Raw genomic sequence first — 16,368 nt, forward strand, 5'->3', positions numbered from 1 at the left:
CAGCTCCTGGCAGTACAGTGGTCCTGCAGAAAAAGGGTCCAGGAGAAGGTCTAGGGCAGAGACAGCCTGACCCATTCACAAACTAGACCCCCAGTCAGGTGATATTCATCAATTGTTCATTTCCCTCCTCGTTTCCAAAAGGAATTTAAAGAGATTTCTATATGCTAAAAATAGCAGTGATGGAATCAGAGTAAAGCAGGAAACAAACATGATGTTGTACACAAAATGTAAACAGTGGGGTCTTGTGTGCGTTTGAGATGAGCCTGGAACATTTCATCATACGAAAACTCAAGGAAGCTAATGAAGACTCCTTAGAATCAAGTCAAAAGGAGGCAGGAGTGAACCTGAACAGGCCCCGATGGGCCGATGATGAGAACTTACATTCCTTCTAACAGGGAATCTACAAATCTGCCTCGAAGCTTACTAACTGCCAACAGAAAGATGGAAACCGCAATCTGTTACATGATTTACAAGGTCCTCAAGATAAAAATAAACCAGTTGCTGAGGAAAAACATGAGTATTCCTGGTCTGGAAAGGAATTCCTCCCTTGGATCAGTTTCTGAAGAATCTACACTTGGCTGTTATTTTTAAAGCAATGAGAGGGAAGAAAAGGACAAATTTCAACTTTATCAGTATCTCTTAATCCTTGTTTCAAAACACACTCTCCTATCACTAAAATTATTTAGACAGCTATCTAGAAATCTTGTAAAATTGTGACCAAGAAACAAACACACAGAAAAACTCTCTCAGATCAAACTTGTATATTTGGACTCCCCCACAGCCCTCAATCTGCACAGATCAGTGCAAGGATTCCTTACAAAAATCCATGGCCAAAATGATGCCTTGTCCAATCTTGAAACTGCCATGCATACACATGTGGGCACATGCACACACAACACGCACACCCTGTTGTAAATCTGTTCGTTCTCGTGGACTCAGAGGTGTCCTTTCAATTAGATCTGAATTTACAGATTGGGTCTTGATCAACTGCTCTGCTGATGGGATGCACTGAATATGACTGTTTCCAGATGGTTTAGGATGATTAAGAGAGATTACAGCAGATCACTGTCCGCCATCCATCTTACCTTTGATTCATTCAGGGGAGTCATTATTCAGTTCAAAATCATGTTCCCTGCTATATTATCATAATGATGGGTTAGTCTGGCTCCCCTGGTCAGACAAAATCTGGTTCCTGAACTCTGAGCCACTTAGCCTTCCTCACATCTGTATGTATGTGTATGAACAAACATGTTTACATCTATATAATCTTTGACTTCACTATTAAAATACTAATACTTGTTATAAAAAAGGCAGCCAGTACATGTGTATGTGAGGTGGACACCCTGTGTGTAGTATTTACTAATAAGCACGGTTTTACATAGAGTCAATTCAGTTTATGCTCACAACCCTCCTGCTATCTTACCTCTCCATCCCTTGTGGACATGTACATAGATTCTAAAGTCTCTATCTACACAAGCTGCTTAAAAAACCGAAACAGAGCTACAAAGTAAAAACCCTATAGTCTTGAGTGTGAATTGGAAATGTCATTATAAACTCATGATGTATTAATATTTAATCACTAAACAATAACAAAAATCAAAAACCTACACACACATCTTAGCGCCTTCTAATAAAATGGCCTAGACACAACGAGCAGCACCCCAGTAGCAATGAACATGCCAAGCACCCAGAGTCTGTTTTCTAAATACTTTTTCCCACAATAAAAGGAACCAGGATTTCTTGGATAAATGTACACATGAGCCCAGAACAGCTTGTCACACGAGAAATCAAGAAAGTGATTAAAAGAGTCCTAGGATCATGTCAAAAGGACTCAGGAGACACCCAGAACAGGCATCCACTGGCCAAAGATGACACAATACATTCCTCCTGTGGGAGGTACAAAATATCACCCATGAAGCAGTTTTGAAAAAAAGGAAGAAAAAAACAATCTGATTCTGATCAAGCCTTTAGATCTAACTACCAATTTATAGGACGTACGGCAGACAACCAGGTTAATACCACAGGAAAGTCAGCAGAGAAATTCAGACCATGGGAAACTCTACAGGACATATAACCATTCAACCACATTTCTTCAATAAAAACTATTTCAAGAAAGAGCGAGAGAGAAAAGGGGGGAAGAGGATAGATGGAGGGCAGATCTACAGCTAGAAACCCAAAAGCACCAGCGGTGAGAATCCCACATTCAACCTTCCACCGTCTGAATATCAATATTCCTTTCTGTTTGTCATCTAGTACAAGGCAATGAAAATGAGAGAGGCTTAAAATCCATATTCTATTAATAACTTGTCCATTTTTCCTTGGACATCTGTACATCACTCACCGCTCCTCCATGAGTTCCCGGATAGAGGCTACCGTGGGGCCAGATCCAAGGTGAGTATAATACGGACCTTCATCTTTCTCCACTATTTGTTCTGCAGAAACACAGAGTAAACATTATTTGGAGACATCAATCCATCAACATTCATTTAGAAAGGCAAACCACCAATAAAAAAATTAACGGGCACATTACAAAACAGGAAATTCAAATGGCTTTAAACATGTGACAATGTGTTCAACCCCATTAGAAATCAGGAAATACAAATTAAAATCACAATGAAATACCATTACACACAGGCCAAACTGGCAAAAATTTGAAAATCTAATAACCACGTGTTGTAAAGACTGTGGTCTACCCACGTTGGAATTCAGCTTCTTATTGTACATAGTCTAGACCACTCCACTCCTAGGTATCTGCCCAAACTAAAAACAAGGGTTCAACAGTTGCTGTATACACATGCTCATAGCATTATTCACAAAAGCCCAAAGGTAAAAAAACAACACAAGCATCCATCACCAGATAAACAAAATGTTCTAGCCATACAATATTTTCAACCATAAAAGGGAAAAAACATTCTGGCACCTGCTTGTAACATAGATGAACCTTGAAAACGTTATGCTAAGTGAAATAAGCCAGACACAAGAGGGCAAATAGTGTATTGATTCCACTTATATGAACTACCTAGGACAGGCAAACTCACTGAGATAGAAATTAGAGGTCACCAGGGGCTGGGAGGAGTGGGAATGGGGAGTTAGTTATTAATGGGTGCAAGGAATTTCTGTTACGGCAACAAAAAGGTTTTGGAAATAGATAGTTACATAATACTGTGAATGCAATTAATGCCACTAAACTGTACACTTAAAAACGGTTTAAAATGACAGATTTTATGTTACGTATATTTTACTACAATTTAAAAAAAGAAAGGAATGAAGTACTGATTCATGCTACAATGTGGATAAACCTTAAAAACATTATGCCAAGTAAAAGAAGGCAGACACAAAAGATCACATACGGTATGAGTCCATTCATATGAAATATCCCGAATAGGTAAATCCACAGAAATAGAAAGCAGATTAGTGGTTTGCAAGAAGCTGGGAGGAGGAAGAAATAAAGGGTAACTGCTTAATGGATACGGGGTTTTATTTTGGAGTGATTGAAAATGTTTTGGAACTAGGTAGAGGAGGTAGTTGCACAACATTGTAAATACATTAAATGTTATTGAATTGTTCACTTTAAAATGGTTAATTTTGTGTTATGTGAAGTTCACTGAATTTTTAAAAAAGGAAGAAACTACTGATTCACACAACAATATGGATTAAGTTTAAATAAAATTTTCTAAGTGAAAGAAACGAGACCCAAAAAAACTATGTACTAGTAACTCTGGAAAACAGTGTTTTGACTGGGTACTATAAGGCTAAAAACAAAACGTACTTCATACAAATACTGTACTACAGTTGGAAAGTTTGTTTCATATCTAAGGAGACAGGACAACTAAATGCAATGTAGTATCCTGCATTGTGCTCTATAACAGAAAAGACATATCAGTGGAAAAATTGATGAAACCAAAAGAGTCTTTAATTAATAGTTTTGTACCAAACAGTAATGTCTTAGTTTTAAATGTACTATTATTACATAAGACATTTTTATTAGGGAAAAGGTGGGTACAGGGTATACAGGAACTCTCTGTACAACTTTGCAACCTTTCTACAAATGTAAAATTATTTCAAAATTAAACCATTAACAAAAAAAACTAGGCAGGAGGCCCAATTTACTGATCCTTCCTAGAGGAAATCTTGGCCACAGCATCGAAAATGTACAAGAATTTTCACAGCAACACTACTTGCAGTAGTCAAAACTGGAAAACAACCATATCTAGCAACAGTGGAACAGATACATAAAATGTGTAGTAGTCATATAAACGGCATACATCCAGCAATTGAAAACTGGACAACTTGCAACGACATGGCTGAATATTAAACACAGTGAGAGAAAGAAAGCATAGCACAGGACAAATACAGTAAGATTACCACTGAAATAATTTCAAAAACCAGGCTCTTAACTCTACTGTTTAGGATCCATAGGTGGTAAATTACTAGGTTGAAAATATGAAATTGCAGATTATTAAAATTTTTACCACAATAAAATGGCAATTTCCATATGGTTTAACTTAATATAAAGAACAAAAAACAAGAGACAAATCATGTTTTTTGGAAAGGAAAGGAAACCACAAGTTCAAGAGAGAGTGGTTAACCTCTGGAGGCATGGGAGAGGAAGGGAATGTGATTGGAAGGGTATACAAGGACCCTCTTAAAGGGCCCGAGCACGACTCACTCCCTCACACACTCACCCTGGGCTCTGGTGGAGGGACAGTGACTTGAGGGGCATCAGAGACATACAGGAAAGACTGAGTTGTGTGGCTTTGGGAAATGACTGGAGGGACAATTGCCATTTTCCCCTGTGGGATCCCTCTTCCCATGCAGCCAGCAGGGGGCGCCCCAACTTTCCTGTTGTTGAGCCCACCCCCCATGCCCCATGGCCAAATCTTGAATCTGCACTGGGCCTGGTGACCTCTGCTCATGCCACCCCAGGTGATCCTGGAAACTCACTCTGCCCCAACGCAACTTGCCCCAACGCCGGAAGCACTTTCTCGATTGAGCAGCCAGTCATGCCCATGTAGTACTTCTGGAAACAAACTCTTGGGGGTTGTTGGCCCCACATGGCAGAGTGACTGGCTTGGTGTGCTCTGAGACATTTGTTGAGTAGCTCCAGGCTCAGCACGGGAACCAAACCAGAATCTACATAAACCTCCTGAACACAACTTGTCCCCCCTTGGTGACTCCCTGAGAAACTTGCCCTCATCAACTCATGTTACATACAAGGCTTTATCAGCCACTGGAGCCTTACAGGAGCAGCAGGTGGCAGCAAACCTCAGGGTTGTTGTCCTGGCTTTTTGCAGTTACCCCAGGGCCTGGTACTGGTGAAAGTGATCCTTGGTTCCAACCTGGCCTCTCCCATGTGCCTCCAGGGTTTTAGAACAGGAGCAACCAACCACAGCTTTGCTTTTTAGCTCCTACCAGGGTAGTCTCTGGCTGGTCACAGCAGTGGGGTGAACTGGGCCTGCACTGGAACCCCTCCCAAGAGGCCCCAGAAACCAACATACTTGGAGGTAGGTTTCAGACCACACCACAGCACAGCACCACCCAATTAACCCTACAAGCGGTACACCCAAAGGGTGGTCTCTCAGTGGGCCATCAGAGTCCACTGGGGGCAAAATCCTGCTAACATGGGGTAAGTACCCCTGCACAGCGCCTGTAAACTGTGGGACATGGCTAACCCCCACAGCCAATCAGCCTGAGAATCAATCCCACCTACTGATGTGCCAAGAGCAACGAAGGCTCAACTATAACAGGAGGGCACACACAACCCACACAAGGGACACTCTTGGAGCACCTGGTGCAGGTGACCAGGGAGACTGCCACTGGGCCCCATAGGGTACGTACTACAAAAGTCCACTTTAAAGACTGGGAGACACAGCAGATCTACCTAATAGATAGAAACAAACACAGAAAGGCAGCAAAATGAGGAAACAAAGAAATGTGTCCCAAATGAAAAAAAAAGGAGAAAACTCCAGATAAAGAGCTAAACAAAATGGAGACAAGCAACCTATCAGATGCACAGTTCAAAACACTAGTTATAAGTATGCTCAAGGAACTCAGTGAGATAGCAAGCATAAAAAAGGACATAGAAACCACAAAAAAGAATGAGTCAGAGTGAAGAATACAATAACTGAAATGAATGCACTAGAAGAAACCATCAGCAGACTGGATGAAGCAGAGGATCAAATCAATGATTTGGAAGACAAGGTAGCAGAAAACATCCAAGCAGAATAGCAACAAGAAAAAAAGAATCCAAAAAAATGAGGATAGTTTAAAGGACCTGTGGGACATCAAGCATAACATTTGCATCACAGGGGTACCAGAAGGAGAAGAGAAGAAAGCAAGGAATTGAGAACTTATTTGAAGAAATAATGACTGAAAACTTTCCTAATCTGGTGAAGGAAACAGACATACAAGTCCAGGAAGTGCAGAGAGTCCCAAACAAGATGAACTCAGAGAGGCCAACACCAAGACACATTATAATTAAAATGCCAAAGGTTAAAGACAAGCAGCAAGAGAAAGGCCATTAGTTACTTATAAGGGAACTCCCATAAGACTGTTAGCTGATTTCTCAACAGAAACTTTGCAGGCCAGAAGGGATTGGCAGAAAAACATTTAAAGTGATGAAAAGCAAGGACCTACAACCAAGATTACTCTACGCAGCAAAGCTATCATTTAGATTTGAAGGACAGATAAAGAGCTTCCCAGACAAGAAAAAGGTAAAGGAGTTCATCACCACCAAACCAGTATTACAAGAAATGTTAAAGGTACTTTTCTTAAAAGAAGAAGGGGAAAAACAGATAAAAAATATGAATAAAAGGGCAATAACTACGTATCTATCAACAATTACTTTAAATGTAAATGGATTAAATACTCCAATCAAAAGACATAGGGTGGCTGAATGGGTAACAAAACCCTTACATATGCTGCTGATAAGAGACTCACTTCAGATTGAAAGACATACACAGACTAAAAGTGAAGGGATGCAAAAAGATATTTTATGAAAATGGAAACAAAGAAATATAAAAGCTGTGGTAGCAATACTTATACCAGTCAATTATATACATACTACTGTGTTTCCCTGAAAATAAGACCTAGCCAGATAATCAGCTCCAATGTGTCTTTTGGAGCAAAAATTACTGTAAGATCCAGTCTTATTTTACTATAAGACTGGGTCTAATATAATATAATATAATATAATATAATATAATATAATATAATACAACATAATATAATACCAGATCTTACATGAAGTTTTGCTCCAAAAGATGCATTAGAGCTGACTGTCCGGCTAGGTCTTACTTTTGGGGAAACAGTATGTATATATAGAGTGTGCCAAAAAAATGTATACACATTTTAAGAAAGGAAAACTGTATTAAAAGTATAATAATATATACCAATAACAAAGGATGAATACAAGTCATGTTTGACTTCTGCATCTACAAGAGGTGCTCAAAGTGGTTACCATCAGCATCCAGAAATTTCTGCTTGAGCAACGTTGACCAAAGTATCCACTTGTATATATTTTTTTGGCACCCCCAGTATATGTGAGTGCATACACACACACAAAGACACACACACTGACACACACACACATCTAACCACTATGCTGTACACTTTAATATAAAATAATATTGAATGTCAAGAGTAACTGAAAAAAAATAATTAAAAATATTTGTGACTAGAAAGAAAATAAATGGATTCAGAATACCAAAAGAAAGCTGTAAGATTGAAACAATGTTCAATTAACTAGTTCAAAAAAATTTCAGTATAGCATGTACAATATGCTAGTTAGTGTACACACAATCCCACATGTGTATATATGTACACATATGCAAGCATAAAAGTGTATATACTATTACCCACACTAAGAATAAGCATAAGAGGAGGCGCCTGGTTAGCTCAGTTGGTTAGAGCATGGTGCTCTTAACAAGGTTGCTGGTTCGATCCCCACATGGGCCACTGTGAGCTGTGCCCTCCACAACTAGACTGAAACAACCACTTGACTTGGAGTTGATGGGTCCTGGAAAAACACACTTAAATAAATAAAAATTAAAAGAAAAAAAATAAGCGTAAGAGCAAGTTTGGCAATGGTGTGTGCAGTCCAGTGAATTGAAGGAAGTTGCCTACTACTTATTGTTCTGCTCACAGAGGCTCTTCATTTCCCTCAACGTCCTGGGTCAGGCTCTTGCCTGAATTATTGTCATGGTCTCCTAACTAGTCTCAGCCCTCCGAGATCATCCTACCCAACACTACCAGTTACAGTGCCCAAAACAGAAATCCGATCTCATCACTTCCCACTGATAACTCCATGCTAGACAGAAGACAGAACCTGAATCCCAGAGCACAGTCCACAAGGTCCCCGCAGAGCCACGTCTGCCTACTTCCCAGTCTTGCATCCTGCAATAGCCTCCACAGATCCTTCCGCATTACTGACAACATCCCTGTGTCGTTAAACATGTTCTCATTGGTAACAGTGCCTTCCTTTATTGCTCTCTTTGTAAAACTCATTTCTTAAGGCCTCGTTTGAATGCCTCCTTTTCAGTGAAGCCATATTGGACTTCTCAGGCTCGTTTTCCCTTGGGATTCCCAGAGCACCTTGCATACAACAAAAATTATCAAAGCACGTATCACAGTCCATTTTTAATGTTAACATGGAACAGCAGAATGAACATGGATTTTGCAGAGACTGTGGATTTTGGGCAACTGTGAGGAGTTACCTTCCCAGCCTCTCTAATCCTCATGCCTTCTCGTGTAAAATACGTCAAGGTTGAAGTGCATTACATGAACTCAATATGTAGCTGCTGTCCAGACTCTGCCAAACAAATTATGTGATTGTGGCCAAGTTACACAACCCTTATGAGCCTTAAAGCAATTAAAATAATGTTTCAACATTACAGAATTGTTGAGTATTACATGACATGTGAGGTACCTAGTGCAGTTCTCAAACTATTAACACTTAAGTATTTCATGAATGCGTGATTATTTTCAACTAAAGGATTAAAAATGACTTGCTCCAGATAGACACTATTTTGCACCATAAAACAGAGAGGATTACAGAAGGATGCATGTGAAGTGGGGGAGGGGAGGAGACGGAGGGGGGTATAGAGAAAGAGAATGTAAGAGTGTGGGTGTTGGAGGCAGTAGTCTGAAGCTCTTTATAGGCATTAGGATACTACACAGTATACAGAAAATAGAACGTAAGAACATGCCAGAACTTCTGGGCTGTATTCCAGTTTCTATTGTCTAGAGAAAAGTCAAAGTAATGGATTGACTGCAGGCTCTTAACACTGGAACTAGAACGTAATGTAGCTCTTGGTAAGTAACCTGTGTCCCAAATCAGAAAAACTCAAAACTTACAGTTAAGGGCAGAGAAAGGAGATTTTCAAGGAGAAGATGCAAACCAAATCTTGGCAACTCCATCCCAGCAGCTAGGAAAAAAGGTATCAAGATCCAAAACCAAGCGAACCTGGACACGGAATGGTCAGGTTTTCTCTGGGGAAAGTCACAAAAACACAAAGGGCAGATACAGCTCCAAGTGCCAAATAAAACCAAAGTTATTCTCTTCCTTACAGCAGTTTACAAGGCAGCTCAAGGAGTCTCTTAGAAGTATTGTTTCTTTTAATTACATCCCTTTCCCTGATATATAGATCCTTTTCTTTGATTATATATATCAGGGAGAAGATATTCTATGGAAAGAAATTGGACTTATAACCAAGTATGCTTATTTATAAAATCAAAATACATTTACAAATTATCCTAATTTTTAAATATATATATATATCCTCGTGTGTGTGTGTGTGTGTGTGTGTGTGTGTGTGTGTGTCTTTTTGTGTGGTAACAGGTTTGTACTCAGTTGTGGCACCAGACAGCTTACAACACTTCGCAAGGTTGTGGTAACGTCCAGTAATATGCAGTGTATGCTCTGAATCAGTGATTAATACATGCTTGTTTTCCCATAAACAGAAATAACGTGTATTAACCATGTTGGTGCTGTTTAATGCTACGAATCTTAAATTCAACACGTGAGTTTACCCTATTTACATTTACGGTTATAACACATGCATAGGGTTTGTTATTTTATGTTTTCCATGTTTCCTTGTTTTCTTTCTTATCTTTTGTTATACATGTTTTATTTTTTACCCCCCCCCCCATAATCTGGAAAATCTGCAGCATGTTCTTAGTGATGCTAATGTGACTTTTAGAGAGAAAGAAGTTAGCACCCTTATAATTCCTCCCACCCTCCTCCTTCACTTTACCTCATGTTTGTTGTTCGTATCGTCATGAACATACCGTGTTTCCCCGAAAATAAGACCTAGCCGGACCATCAGCTCTAATGCGTCTTTTGGAGCAGAAATTAATATAAGACCCAGTATTACATTATATTATATTATATTAAGACCTGGTCTTATATTATATTAAAATAAGACCAGGTCTTATATTAATTTTTGCTCCAAAAGACGCATTAGAGCTGATGGTCCGGCTAGGTCTTATTTTCGAGGAAACACGGTATTTCCCCCTCTGTATTATAAAAGAGCTATTTAAAATAAAATAAATTTATTTCAAGTATAGTGGAAGTAAATATATTACTTCTTGTTTTAGGAAAAAATTATAATTATTGAAATTTGGACTTTATATTTGAATACATTTCGTGTTCACTACCAGACCCTTCATATCACAAGCTCCCAATCTGTTAACTTATTTGATTCATTTCCAGAAAATTTGAGTTCTTGCACATTTGGAAATGTTTTTATGAAGGCTTTATATGTGAATGGTAACTTCACTGAGTACAGAATCCTTAGATCACATGTTTATCTCAGTGCTCTGAGAACTGCAGTACATATATCCAGCAAAGAACTCATATCCAGAATAAATAAATAACCCTTACCAAGCAGTAAGAAAAAGAAGCACAAAAGAGAAATGGGCAAATGACTCGAACAGGTAGTCTACAAAAGAGGACATAAGACAGGCTGCTCAACTTCATTAGTCATCAGGGAAATGTCAGTTAAAGCCACAATGAGATAGAATTACACACCGACCACAATGGCGGGAAGACGTCAAACACTTGCTCGTGAGAAGTGGAGCACTGCTGGTAGGAGTTTACACTGTTATAACCACTTTGGAAAGTGTGGTGACCTACTAAAGCTAAACCTACATAATTTCAGTCCCATGTATACAAGTATACCCAACAGAAATATGTGTATCTATACGTGTGCCAAGAGAGTATGTAAGAACCTCTTACGTCAGCATGATTCATAATAACCTCAAACTGGAAACAATCCAAAGGACTATCAACGATCTAGTAGGTAGTGGTATATTCATAAAATGGAATACTATACAGCAATGAAAATAAATGAACTACAGGTACCGCTACACACACAGAGATGAATATCACAAACACAACAATGAACAAAAGCCAAAACATAAAAGGATACACACACACACACACATGCACACACTCTCATATATGATTCCATATATATAAAGTTCAAAAACAGGCAAAAGTGATTAAAATGTGGTTAAAAGTTAGAATAGCTACCTTAGGACAGGGGTCAGCAAACTTTTTACGTTAAGGGCCAGATGGCAAACATTTAAGGCTTTGCGGGGCATGCAGTCTCATCTTCGCTGATGTAGTGCATAAACAAATGAGCGTTGCTATGTTTCATTAAAACTTATGGACACTGAAATTTGGACTTCACATAATTTTCATGAGCCTTGAAATAGCTTTCTTTTGATTTTTTTTTAACCATTTAAAAACAGAAAAATCAATTTTAGCTCACAAGTGTGGGCCAGATTTGTTCTGCAGGCCATAGTTTGCTTGAGGGGATCAGGTGTCATGACTGGGGGATGGGGAGCCTGAAGGAACTGAGGGGCTGTCAAAGTTCTGTTTCTTGATCTAGATGTGGTTACACAAGTATATGCCTTTTGTAAAACCATATTTAGTTGTACACCTACGATGTACATTATCTCCCTATATGTGTATTTCAATTAAAAGAATGGTTTTAAAAAGTATTTTCTTTAAAGTGAAAAAAAAACTTTAAAAACACCAAGTGAATGTGACCACCTCATTTTTTTGGGTTAATTTATTTATAGGCGATTCTTCATCCTAAAATTAAGTAACTTCATCAGGATCATTATTTGTCCATTTTTCTTCATTTGAATTTCAGACAAGTTTTCTACCCTATCTTTGACGCTGGCCTTTGTTCAGTTTGCTCCATGCTCTACACTGGGAACACCAAAGAATGATCCCAACTTTCCCACAGACTGAATCTGTGGAGAAGATCCCTTCTATATCCCTTCTCTCCACTCTTATGATGTTCATTTCTATTTTCTTCCCATTTTGGAGGGGCCTTTCATGCTTGTCCCCCTTCTTCACTGATTAGCTTCTTCTGTAACTCTGATTCTGTTTTTCACAGCTTGTAGTATAGTTGTAAGTGCTCTCTGTGCAATGGCTTGCTTCTTCTGGAATTTGATCCACACTTCTTGTGGCTTCTCTGTAACTTTATTCTAGTGTCCCATCTTTCCTTTCTGGTTTCACTGTGAACATTTTATTCAACTTCCTTGAAGATATAAATGAGTTGTTCCTCTTGTCTTTCCTAATATAAATCTTCATTTTGAATGGTCTAATAACCCCTATACTTTCCACTCGGAATTTGAATGGATTGCGTGACGGAGTTTTTGTTTGCTTGCTTGTTAATTTTTCAATGAAGGAAGTTTACCTCCAGGATTTCTCCTGCTTGACACTACTGACATTTTGGACTGGATGACTCTTTGTTGTGGGGGCTGTCCCATGCATTGTTGAAGGCTTAGCCGCATCCCTGGCCTTTACCCACTAGATGCCAGTAGTACCACACCAATTGTGACAATGAAAAATGCCCTCAGACATTGTCAACATCCCCTGGGGAAAAGTGATAAAATAGTTCCCAACTGAAAGCCACAGGTCTAGACTCATTTGCCCAAAAAATAGACTGGGTAGAATCTCCTTCCTCTCTATCTGGACATGGCTCAGCGTCTTCTCTTAGAAATTAAGCCAGAGAATTGGGTGTTACAGAGGTTTCAAATTATTAGTTCAAATGTTCAGTAACCTGAGGGCGGATGGGAGTAATTGAAGCTGGCTGTGGACAGCTGCAACTGGGAAATTTCATCTCTGTGCTCTCTGGTTGTTGGGGCCAACACCTCTAAATTTGAGTGTTGAGAGTTGGGTTGTGCTGTCTTGATTCTAGGATTCTCATTTGTTCCCTCATATGGGAGTGAAGTGGTTACTCTGATAAGACATCAAGTTAAAATAAAACCGGATGGTTTGCAGGATTTTTGTCTGGTGGTTCAGCAAGTATTTCTCTCTGCAACAATGGCCTTTGTTTGATACCGCTGGCCCTTGGCTACAAAGCTGGCTCCTAGGATATGTCTTTCCATCTGTCCAGCCAACCGTCCACACCCCACACCTTATCCCCATCAGAAGCTGGAGCAGAGAGGAAAAGGGAGACTTTGCATGCTCAACTTTCCAAAGAGCATGCCTTCTAGGTGGGTGGTCTCTAACCCATCTCTCCAAGTTGTGTGGTCCCTCTGAGCCTCCACTAATGTTTTTCCCAGTACTGAGAGTTATATATATATAACCCATGTCATCCTTTATTTTAATTCAAATTGACCTTAAACTGGCAGACAGCCCTTGTAATTCATGTTTTAAGACGGGATATTTCAAATTTCAGTTGACGAAATTTCTCCTGTATTTTTTTTTTTTAAGACAGAAGCCTCAGTTTTGCCCATATGCCAGGGTGCTTATTTATTTTTTATTGATTATTTCTTATCTATACTTTACATCCCATGACTATTTTGTAACTACCAATTTGTACTCCTTAATCCCTTCCCCCTTATCACCCGTCCTCTCAACCCCCCTCCCATCTGGCAACTATCGAAATATTCTCTGTATGTGTGAGTTTGTTTTTTCATTTATTTTGTTCTTTAGATTTGACATATAAGTGAAATCACATGGCATTTGTCTTTCTTTGTGTGACTTACTCCACTCAGCACACCACCAATGTTCATCCATGTTGTTGCAGATGGCAAGATTTCATTCTTTTTTATGACTGAGTAATATTCCACTGCATATATGTACCACCTCTTCTTGATCCATTCACCCATTAAAGGACACCCAGGTTGCCTCCATATCTTGGCTATTGTAAATAAGGCTGCAATAAACACTTGGATGCACATGTCTCTTTGAAATAGTGTTTTGGATTTCTTCAGATAAATATCCAGAAGTGGGATTACTGGGTCCTCCTTTGTCTCTTGTTATAGCCTTTGTTTTAAAGTCTGTCTTGTCTGGTACAAGTATTGCTACCCCAGATTTTTGTTTCCATTTTCATGAAATGTCTTTTTCAATCCCCTTACTTGCAATCTGTATGTCTTTCAATCTGAAGTGAGTTTCTGTGGGCAGCATATGTAAGGGTCTGGTTTTCCTATCCAGCCATCCTATCTTTTGATTGGAGCATTTCATACATCTACATTGAAAGAAAATGTTGATAGATATGTAGTTATTGCCATTTTATTATTCACATTTATCTTTTTTCCCCTCCTTCTTAAAGAAGTCTCTTTAACATTCCTTGTAATACTGGTTTGGTGATGATGAACTCCTTTAGCTTTTTCTTGTCTGAGAAGCTCTTTACCTCTCTGATTCTAAATACCGTGTTTCCCGAAAAATAAGACCTAACCGGACAATCAGCTCTAATGCGTCTTTTGGAGCAAAAATTACGATAAGACCCGGTAGTATATTAATCATATTATATTATATTATACTATATTATATAAGACCGGATCTTATATTAATTTTTGCTCCAAAAGATGCATTAGAGCTGATTGTCCGGCTAGGTCTTATTTTCAGGGAAACACAGTATAAGCCTTGCTGGGTAGAGTAGTCTTGGTTGTATGTCCTTGCTTTTCATCACTTTGAATATTTCCTGCCAGTACCTTCTGTTGAGAAATCAGCTGACAGTCTATGGGAACTCCCTTGTAGATAACTAACTGCTTTTCTCTTGCTGTTTTTAAGGTTCTCTTTTTGTTTCTGTCTTTAACTTTGGCACTTTAATTACAATGTGTCTGGGTGTTGGCCTCTTTGGGTTCCTCTTGTTTGGGACTCTCTGTCTTCCTGGGCTTGTATGTCTATTTCCTTTGCCAGGTTAAGGGGAAGGTTTCCGTCATTATTTCTTCACTACGTTTTCAATTCCTTGCTCTCTCTCTTGTCCTTCTGGTACCCCAATAATGTGAATGTTGGTACTCTTGTCCCAGAGGCCCCTTAAACTATCCACTTTTTTTTTTTTTTTGGATTCTTTTTTTTTTTGCTCTTCAGCTTGGGTGTTTTCTGCTATCTCATCTCCTAAATCGCTGGTTCAAAACTCTGTTTCATCTACTGTACTGCTGATTCCCTCTAAGGTAGTCTTTATTTCAGTTATTGTAGTCTTCATTTCTGACTGGCTCTTTTTTGTTTTCTACCTCCATTTTTATGTTTCCTATCTCTTTGTTGAATTTCTCCCTGAGATCACTGAGCATCCTTATAACCAGTGTTTTGAACTGTGCATCTGGTAGATTACTTATCTCCATTTTGTTTAGTTCTTTTTCTGGAGCTTTGTTCTGTTCTCTCATTTCGCACGTTTCTTTTGTCTCCCCATTTTGGCTGCCTCCCTCTGTTTGTTTCTATGTATCAGGTAGAACTGCTTTGTCTTCCAGTGTTTAGTGTTACTATGTAGTAGGTGCCCTGTGGGGCCCAGTGGTACAGTCTCCCTGGTCACCTGAGCCGGGTGCTCTAGGTGTGTCCCTTGTGTGGGCTGTGTGCGCCCTCCTGTTGTAGTTGGGCCTTGGTTGCTGTTTGCACGTCTGTAGGAGGGATTGACCCTTAGGCTGATTGGTTGTGAAGACTGGCCATGACTGATAGAGGAACTGTTGTGCAAGAGCTGACCCTATGGAGTAGGATTTGCTTTAGCAGGGCTCTGGTGCCTGCCAAGTCTGCCCTTTGGGTGTGTTCCGTGGAGATAGCCTGGTCGTGCTCCAGCTTGGTCCAAAGCCAGCAACCAGGCATGCCGGCTCTAAGGGCCTCCTCAGAGGGGCCCCGCTACAGGCCAAGTTCAGGTACAGCCTGTGCCCTGCCCAGGGCCACCTGGAATGAGCCACAAAGCCATTTGCAGATGTCTGCCACCAGGGCTGGGATTGAAGGTATTTGGGATAGGCCAAGCTGCAAACCATGGCTGGTGCTGTCAAAGCCAGGTTTGGGGTTGCTCAACAAGAGGTACGGGGCATGCTGAGGCCAGATGCTGTTTGTCTGCAGTTTGTGAACCTTTGAGAGGTTTTAGGAAATTCCGCAGCATGAGCCAAGGTCGTTTGTAT

At 39.7% G+C, this 16,368-nt stretch overlaps 1 protein-coding gene across 1 annotated transcript in view; it reads right to left on the reverse strand.

The window, feature by feature from the left end:
• TET3 (tet methylcytosine dioxygenase 3) overlaps positions 1–16,368 on the reverse strand; it is a 100,143-nt gene that overhangs the window by 20,151 nt on the left and 63,624 nt on the right. The window contains 1 exon segment of the mRNA XM_033124410.1: positions 2,342–2,432. Within this exon segment, the coding sequence (XP_032980301.1) occupies positions 2,342–2,432 (91 nt within the window).

This window comes from Rhinolophus ferrumequinum, chromosome 13 (genome assembly GCF_004115265.2).
Source record: "Rhinolophus ferrumequinum isolate MPI-CBG mRhiFer1 chromosome 13, mRhiFer1_v1.p, whole genome shotgun sequence".
Classification (NCBI taxonomy): Eukaryota; Metazoa; Chordata; class Mammalia; order Chiroptera; family Rhinolophidae; genus Rhinolophus; species Rhinolophus ferrumequinum.